Source organism: Silene latifolia, chromosome 5, assembly GCF_048544455.1.
Source record: "Silene latifolia isolate original U9 population chromosome 5, ASM4854445v1, whole genome shotgun sequence".
Taxonomy (NCBI): domain Eukaryota; kingdom Viridiplantae; phylum Streptophyta; class Magnoliopsida; order Caryophyllales; family Caryophyllaceae; genus Silene; species Silene latifolia.
The window spans coordinates 78,804,142-78,813,916 of record NC_133530.1 but is presented as its reverse complement, the minus strand read 5'-3'; the positions used below and the strand labels follow the sequence as shown (position 1 = coordinate 78,813,916).

General features: G+C 40.3%; 1 protein-coding gene across 1 annotated transcript; it reads right to left on the bottom strand.

Annotated features, from left to right (window-relative positions):
* Positions 1-5,865: 5,865 nt before the first annotated feature.
* On the bottom strand, positions 5,866-6,648 carry LOC141655594 (uncharacterized). The gene has a single exon (XM_074462666.1). It carries the CDS (start codon positions 6,646-6,648, stop codon positions 5,866-5,868), a length of 783 nt encoding a protein of 260 aa, XP_074318767.1.
* Between the last annotated feature and the right edge of the window lie 3,127 nt (positions 6,649-9,775).

Genomic DNA, 9,775 nt, shown 5'->3' with positions numbered 1-9,775 from the left:
CCCTCCCTCAAGTTGGAGCGTATCCATCGGATATGCCTAACTTGGCAAGCAAATCTTCAAAACGCATTCGACCCAAGGCCTTGGTTAGAATATTGGCAAGTTGAGAATTAGTATGAACATAGCATGGAGTGATGACCCCATCACGTATGTGATGACGAATAAAATGGCAGTCAATATCAATATGCTTGGTACGTTCATGATACACCGGATTACTGGAAATATGCATAGCGCTTTAATTATCGCAATGTAATCGGACCGAATCAGAAAGATTAATTCCAAGTCCTTTGAGAAGCCTTTCAACCAAATGACCTCACATATTGCCGACACCATGACTCGATACTCAGCCTCCGTGGAAGATAGAGAAACCGTAGCCTTTTTTTTCGTTTTCCATGAGATGGGTGACCCACCGAGACATACAAAATAAGCAGTAAGAGAACGACGGGTAATCGGGAAACTCCCATAAGAAGCATCACAATACGCCTCAACCAACAGAGGCGAGTCACTTCGAAACACGATCCCTTGACCCGGCCTTCCTTTCAAATATCGAACAACTCGCAAAGCCGCCTCCCATTGGGATTGAGTCGGTCGTTGCATAAATTGAGAGAGGATATGAACCGAGTAGCTAATTTCGGGACGTGTAAGAGTCAACTAAATTAGCTTACCAACCAGCCTACGATATTTGGTTGCATCGTCCAAAACCGTGTATGTAGCAAGGGCAAGCTTATGCTTTTCATCCATCGGAACCGTGGCCGGCTTGCATCCAAGGAGACCCGTTTCTGTCAACAAGTCAAGAGTATACTTTCTTTGACAAAGAAACAACCCCTTCGAACCTCGCGCCACTTCGAGACCGAGAAAATACTTTAACTTACCCAAATCCTTCATATAAAAGCATTTGCTTAGATAGGATTTAAAAGTAGATATAGCTTCAGAATTATTCCCGGCAATGACTAAATCATCAACGTAAAACTAGGATATGCATTTCAATTCCCTCTTTACGATATGTAAATAATGAATTATCGGAAGCGCTCATAATAAAACCATAAGAGGATAAAGCTTGAGCTAATTTCGCATACCAGCACCTCGGGGCTTGACGAAGGCCGTATAGAGACTTACAAAGACGACAAACTTTACCCTCCATTCCACGACTGAAACTAGGCGGCATACGCATATACACTTCTTCCGACAAATCGCCGTGAAGAAATGCATTATGTACATCCATTTGATGTAACCCCCACTTCTTAATTGTTGCAACTGCTAAGAAAGTACGTACCGTCACCATCTTCACTGTCGGGGCAAACGTTTCCGTGAAGTCAACCCCAGCTTTTTGGTGATTTCCGATAACAACGAGTCGGGCTTTGAAACGCTCGACTGAACCATCAGATTTGTGTTTAATTTTAAACACCCACATGCACCCAATGACACTTTTGCCGGCTGGTAAATCACTAACCGTCCAAGTGTTGTTAATTTCGAGTGCTGCTATTTCCTCGCTCATGGCTTTTCGCCAACGAGAATCAGTCATAGCCTTCTTAAAAGACTTCGGTTCAACATCACGACTTAAAGCTGCAAGGAAGTGACGATGTGGTTTCGAGAAAGCATCATAATTCACAAAATGAGTTATAGAATAAGAGCTACCTGAGATGGGAATTGATGTGGGTGACTCGGCCATAATCGTGTTAATGTGATCCCAGCGAACATAATCCCTATGATTTTTGTTAGGAATTTTTTCCCGCTTGCGATGACCCAATTCTGTATCCGTCTCTGTCCCTACGTCTTCCTCATGCTCAATATTATCTCCCTCAACTTCATTTGTAATTGTATCACTCTCTCTGCCATCATTATTCGGTTCCTGCACGGTTTCGTGTACATCAGTCCCTGGTTCTGTGTCATGCACATCAGACCCCAGGTCCGCGTCAATCTCCTGTTCTGTATCCGTAATTATGAGAATGTCAGGAGGGCAATCATCATCAAAAGCCGAACCCATAGAATGCCCATGACCCTGCTCCGTTTTGTCAGCGAAAGGAAACTCGGTTTCAACAAAACTCACATCTCGAGACTGAAAGTATTGCCCTGTCTCAAGATCATAAAGACTCCAACCCTTCTTTCCGAATGGATATCCAAGAAATACACAACGTCTACTTCGACTATCAAATTTATCACTTGGACTCATATTTTTAGCATAAGGTAAACACCCAAAAATACGAAGCATATCCAAATTAGCCTCCTTCCCAAAAAGTAATTCGAACGGAGTCTTACCATGAAGAATACGAGTTGGAGCTCTATTTATCAAATGAGCTGCTGTTAAAACACATTCGCCCCAAAATTCGGTGGGTAAAGAACTCTGAAACCTTAAAGCACGGGTCACATTGAGTATGTGATGATGTTTCCGTTCTACTGTAGCATTTTGTTGTGGTGTTTTAACCATAGATGTCTCGAAAATAATTCCATTATCACGAAAATAAGTGATTAGAGGTTTAAATTCCGTTCCATTATCGCTCCTTAATCGTTTAATTTCTCGATTAAATTGCCTTTTAATTAACGCGAAAAATTCCCTCAACAACCTACTTACTTCATCCTTTGTCTTCATCAAAAATACCCACACACAGCGAGAATAGTCGTCAACAATAGACAAGAAATAATGTGACCCACAAGCATGATTTGGATCGTAAGGGCCCCAAACATCACAATGTATAAGGTCAAATAAATTACCAGCCTTATTATTACTCAATGGAAAAATAGAACGAGTTTGTTTAGAACGAAAGTAGACATCGCAATGTTTTTTGTCCAAGACACTCTTAAATCGACTAAGACGAGGGACGAACTTCATTGCTTGCAAAGAGGGATGACCTAACCGTTTGTGCCAAAGATCAATGCTGCCATTATTGTCGACCACATTAACACGATTTGTGACATCCATAGACAATTGATAAAGTCCGTTGGCGAGTCCACCCTCACCAATCCTCATCTTCGAGATAGGGTCCTGTATAACACATTTGGTATTAGTGAATTGAATATTACAATTTTGGGCTAATAACAATTGCGTGACAGACAATAAATTGCACGTGAAATCTGGAATGTGTAGCACATCATACAGTACAAGATTTTCACTTATTTTTACCCTCCCTCGATGTGTAGCCTTCAAACGTACGCCATTAGGAAGACCCACCTCAAGGGGTTTGATAGAAACAATATGGTCAAGTAACTGTAAGTCGCTACAAACATGGGTAGAAGCTCCTGTATCGACGAGCCAAGTGATAGTACGCTTACCATTAAGCCGGATATGATTGACATCCAAATCTTGCTCACCAAAAACCGCATTAGCCTGTAGTGAAGACGAGCCTCTCGAGGTGTCAAACTTGGGCTTAGAGCGTGGTCCACGATCCTCCGGAAACCCAATAACTTCCCAGCATTTGGACTCGCTGTGTCCTAGCTTGTTGCAGATGGAGCACTTAATCCGTGGCTTAACGGACTTGCCTCCTGCTCCTCCTTGTCCCCCATGCACGGCAAAAGCCATGGTTGTGGTTTGCTGCTTAGTAAGCGTCTGCACTTCCTCCTCCTGCACCATATGAGAATAAATAGAATGCAAGGGAGGGAGAGGATCACTACCAAGAATTGTAGAACGAACAGTCGCATAGTGAGGCACGAGACCCATCAGGAATTGTCGACTCTGGCGAGTTTCCCGACGTTTGCGAAGAGTGACAGTGAGACCGCATTTGCAACCGGAACAGTCACAGGTTGGGAGTGAATCGTAATCATTTACGTCATCCCAAAGCTTCTTGATCCGTCCATAATAAGCCATGATGGACTCATCGTCTTTTTGTTTGCAATCGGCAATCTCCGATTCCAACTGGTAGATCTTAAATCCATTGCCATTAGAGAATCGATTTTTAATATCATCCCACAACTCCACGGATGTATCACGATAAGAGATCGAAGAGCGGAGCGAGGATTCAATTGTATTAAAAATCCATGCAATAACAGTAAAATTTACCGTCATCCAGTCCTCCAAATCCTCCGAATCAGCCGAAGGTCGTTTGAGAGAACCATCAATGAAACCTAGTTTCCTCTTGGCCCCCAAACCATTGCGAAAAACCTTTGCCCAGTCCACATAATTTGGCCCGGTTAGCTCGACATGGGTGATTTTGGCTCCGACACCGTCATTATTTGAGAGGGCGTAGGCTGGTTTGGTGATATGTGGCGTAGAGGAAGCCCTTTTGTGTGAGTAGGCGTTGGTCATCGTGGAAGAATCGATTTCAGAATCTAAACCCAACTGATACCATATAGAAAACTAACACTGATAGTTTTTGTGAATGTTTCAATGTCTATTGAATGAGTTGTTACAATGTATAAGCTGTTACATTTATACTAGAAATTATGGTAAATCACAACTAATCTTCTCCTAGTTTACAAAAGATATTATGAGATATTTACTTGATAAGTTCCTATATTAGTATGAATACGATATTCTTACGAATATCGAATATCCACGCAATATTATCTCCAAAAGTGGATCTGTTCGTTGAAGATGGTGGCTATGAGGAGGTCGGCATGCGTCGTGGCGGTTTGATTCGATGCTTTTGGTGTTGTGGTTTTAGGTTCTGGGCAAGAGCCGCCGTGGCTCGAGTGGTTGTTGGAAATTGAATGGAGATGGTGGGAGAAGCGAGATGATTCTATGTCGACAGAGTGAAAACATCCAACTTGGTGTGAAATGGTGATGAGTTGGAGGTTGCCTGAGTTGATGCAGGTCCGTTATCTTGTCGGGTTTTTGGACCGATTGAATGACGGGATTGCTGGTGACCGGCTCCGTCGTCGTGTGAAAGTGAAGCAAAGCATAGGAGTAGCAACTTGGTGTTTAAGATTGACCCATGAGTTGCTCAACGTCGGGTTTAGAACGGAGTCTGGGCTGCTACCACTTAACTCGGTGGTCGTTACTTGCTGCTACTGCTGGTTAGAGGTGAGAATCACGATGGTGGCAGCGCTCGGTTCCGATGGAGATGAATTAGTCGATGTCCTTGCTAGATGAATGGTGATGTTGATGAATGATGAACGAGAGCGGTGCCGTCGCAGGAGCTGTAGCTCGGTGGTAGAAGAAGCTGCTGGCCGTGAGACGGAGGTGCGATTGTCGTGAATGTGTGGGTCAATTGTTTCTGCTGGTTAGTCGGTGATTGAAGGTGTGGGTTATGTGGCAGGGGAGTTGAATTGGAGATGGTGTTTGTTAAAGTCAAGGATTGACTTTCATTTTATTTTGTTTGCTTACTCTCACTTAGTCCGTCTCAACCCGTCTTTTATTCACGAACTTGTACCTATAAAATGAAAATAACAATAGCATTACTAAATCTACAAAATATAATGATCATTCGCGATTATTATAATAAAACTAATGACTTCCAATTAGTTAGTAAAATGAGCTATTAATCGATTAAAGCACGCAAAAATCGAGTCAAATATAAGATGTAAGTATGGGTAAAATAACGCTAAAATACCACTTATCAAATCTCCCTACACTTAAACGTTACTCGTCCTCGAGTAAGCTCATAAACTAAGACAAAGACCCTTATTAAATCAACAACTAATCTATAAGTTGTAATGGTTATCTCGCCTACTAAATGTGCCGTCTCACCGCTAAAACCCACCAATGGCACATATTTCTTTATCAAGTTTTCTTTTTCGAAGCCCATTACTTTGAGAGTTTCAAACATGATGAGGTTCACATAGCTTCTGGTGTCCACTAACACTTTTCGCACGGTGCAGTTCCCAATAGATAGCATTATGGTGAGGGCGTCGTGGTGCTGTTCTGCCTCATTTCCGGCGTCAGTTTCCTCTAATGTGGACCATAGGCAAGTCATTCTGGCCCACCCTGCATGATATTTATGGGTGGTCTCCTTTGCCTTCGGTAGCTCGCCTCTTGGCTACAAAGTAGGTTAACCCTGACAACTCGGATCTACCTGTTATCACGTTAATGATCTTGGTGCAAATAGATGGGGCAGAGGGGAGCACCTGATTTGCTGTCTTCCTCCCGTCCTTCTTACCCCCACGTGGTAACAGGTGATCCAGATTCCCCTTCCGTACCTGGAATTTTACCTCGTTCCGCAGCCTGAAACAATCTTCTGTTCGGTGTCCTATGTCTTGGTGAAACTCACACCTCTTATCGCGGTCTCGGTCGTCATTAAGCCTGTCTTGTGTAGGTGGCTTAGGCCACCTCACCTGGTCGCCCAGTTCCATCAATGCTTTTAACAGACCTTCCATTCCTGTACTGAACCCGTACTCAGCTAACTTGGGAGGATAGTGCGAATCTTCCACTTGTTGAGATTTTTCTGCCACTTTGCTGATGTTGGATCTGCTGTATGGTTTAGCTCTCTCGTCTTTTTTCTCTCTTGGAATCTTCCTACTCGTTCTGTCGAAAGTTACCGTTCCTTTTCTAGATAGTATATCTTCTTCCAACCTTAATGTCGCTGTTGCGCGCTGCTGAACTTCCTCAAATCTCTCACGGGGATGCATCGTTAATTCCTTATATAGATCTGAATCTTTATCTAAGCCTTGCCTGAAGGCATTAATTGTTGTGGACGTGTCACAACCCCGTATGACCACCTTTTCCGTGTTGAACCTGGTAACGTAGTCCTTGATTGACTCCCCAATTTCTTGGACGATCATGTAAAGATCACTTGGCTGCTTCGGAGTCCTTCGGCTGTTGGCAAATTGCTGGTTGAATGTGTTGACTAGGTCAGCAAATACGGATATAGATTGGTTGGGTAGACTAACAAACCATTGTAGTGCTGCTCCTGACAAGGTTGATGTAACACCCGCGAATTTCTTATTTTAACATTTATAATTTATTTGACCATTTTATTGTTTTATTTATATTTTAAATTATTTGATTTAATTAATTTTATTTTTAAACACAATTTTTATAAAACCTATATTTTTATAAGCTTGTTTATATAAAATACGTATTTCAGTCGGATAGTAATAATTGTGACGATAATAATAGTTTTCCGTCTTAAATTAATATGGACTTAAGACATTTTTTCTGTCTAGCATAAGACCGTCACATTTCACTTTTGAACCTAGTTTAATCCGGACCAATCAAATCTTGACAACACACATACCCCCTCACCTACCCTCTTACACTCTACTTTTAAATAATCTTTATCGTTATTATTGTTATTGTTGTTATTGTTGTTGTTGTTGTTGTTGTTGTTGTTGTTGTCGTTGTTGTTGTTGTTGTTGTTGTTGTTGTTGTTGTTGTTGTTGTTGTTGTTGTTGTTGTTGTTGTTGTTGTTGTTGTTGTTGTTGTTGTTGTTGTTGTTGTTGTTGTTGTTGTTGTTGTTGTTGTTGTTGTTGTTGTTGTTGTTGTACTTGTTGTTGTTGTTGCTGTTGTTGTTGTTGTTGTTGTTCTTTTGTTGTTGTTCTTGTTGTTGTTCTTTGTTGTTCTTGTTGTTGTTGTTGTTGTTGTTGTTGTTGTTGTTGTTGTTGTTGTTGTTGTTGTTGTTGTTGTTGTTGTTGTTGTTGTTGTTGTTGTTGTTGTTGTTGTTGTTGTTGTTGTTGTTGTTGTTGTTGTTGTTGTTGTTGTTGTTGTTGTTGTTGTTGTTGTTGTTGTTGTTGTTGTTGTTGTTGTTGTTGTTGTTGTTGTTGTTGTTGTTGTTGTTGTTGTTGTTGTTGTTAGTGTTAGTGTTAGTGTTCTTTTTCTTTGTTCTTTATTCTTTATTCTTTATTGCTATTGTTATTCTTTATTCTTTATTCTTTATTCTTTATTCTTTATTCTTTGTTGTTGTTGTTGTTGTTGTTGTTGTTGTTGTTGTTGTTGTTGTTGTTGTTGTTGTTGTTGTTGTTGTTGTTGTTGTTGTTGTTGTTGTTGTTGTTGTTGTTGTTGTTGTTGTTGTTGTTGTTGTTGTTGTTGTTGTTGTTGTTGTTGTTGTTGTTGTTGTTGTTATTATTATTATTATTTTCTTTTTTTTTTTTAATTTTAGAAAGGATGCACGCAGCTTTCATTAAAAGAAAAATAAAAGTTTACATGAAATTGGTGGGGAGCCGAGAGACAATCTGGGCTCCCACATCCTTAGGAACAACAAAGCTAAGTCTAGTAAAAATGTAAGCTGCCACCCGAGCCCCCGCATCCTGAGATATCGAGAATTTCTTGATCCACTTGAGCAAGGCAACAGCATCCGAACCCAGCTCCCCAAGAGAAGAGAAAGAGAAAGGAAGGAAACCATAGCCCGCTGTCGCGCACAAATCCCCATACTTAGCATACTTTCGCCGAAAGAAAGATCGGGCCGACAACCCGGCCAGCACAAAATCCGTCATCCCGATCGAGTCAAAGGAGAAGAACTCATCAAGTCAACGCACACATCACGCCTCCTGTCCCAAGAATAAAGCAACAAATCCGCAGGACGAAGAGAGCCACCATGTCCATCAACCAAACCGATATCAACCTCCTTTCCCGCAGTAATACCAGATCTATAACAGATGTGGAAAAAAGTGTCCTTAGACGAGGTTATGCCGATGTTTAACGCCCACAGTACCAGTACAAGAAACAACGTGGTCCCCAAAAACATCCTCAGCAAAAACCCGAGACCAAGCAGGACACGGCCTAGATACCGTGAATAACGGAACACCCAGACGATACCCAAGCACACTACGGTAAGTCCTCCCGTTCATAGTCTGACCCAACCCCGAGATAGGAACCGCACTTGACCAATCAGAGGAGTGAGAACCCTGCTGAGACTGCCATAAAGCAAGCTGGCGTGGTGTCAAAGAGAAAACAGACTCTGAGGCAGCAGCAACCGTCGCGAAATAAATATCTGCCAATTTCTTCATAAGTTTGGGGGCAGCAATTTCACTAGGGTTACCTAATATTCCAGAGCCTGTAGTCGCAGTAAACACCCGCGCGACATCATCAAAAGCAGGACCAACAGCTATAATACCAGAGCCTATTATTATTATTATACCAGAGCCTATTATTATATATTATTATACCAGAGCCTATTATTATTATTATTATTATTATTATTATTATTACTACTACTATTACTACTACTATTAGTACTACTATTATTATTATTATTATTATTATTATTATTATTATTATTATTATTATTATTATTATTATTATTATTATTATTATTATTATTATTATTATTATTATTTGTTGGAGTATGTGTCCTCAACAATAGTGCGATCACATTATTAAAACTCATGATAAGAATACACAAAGGGATGATTCATTTTTATACGTCAATTGATCAACATTAATCGGTAATGATTGGCTTACTAGAGTTTGACATTACTGACGTTTGACGGTGGTGATTAGTTGATCCCTTAAGGTCGCACCTAAAGGACGATTCCTTTAATAGATAAATTAATTAATTGTATACAGATACAGATGAATTAATTCCTTAAAATTGAGCAATTTATGTACGTGAGTGAGAATGTAAATCTTATTGTAATTTGATTAAATGAGATTCACTTTAGTAATTAAAATGTTATATTACTAAAATATTTGTTTATGAAACAATTACGAGAGAATGGTTAATTATAATTACAAAGGGTTTTAGATTATATTAATATAACCCATTTTATGTACTTGTAATTGTGAATTACCAAGTTAATTCGTCAAGTATAATTTATTTATTGAAGTAATGATATTTAAGTTTTTAAATATGCATGAACAACATGGTAGGTGTCTAAGGACATACCATGTTACACAATGTGTGACATTAGACAATTGACAAAATAAAATGGAAGTCCATATTATATTATGGACCGGTTTTATGGGTGATTA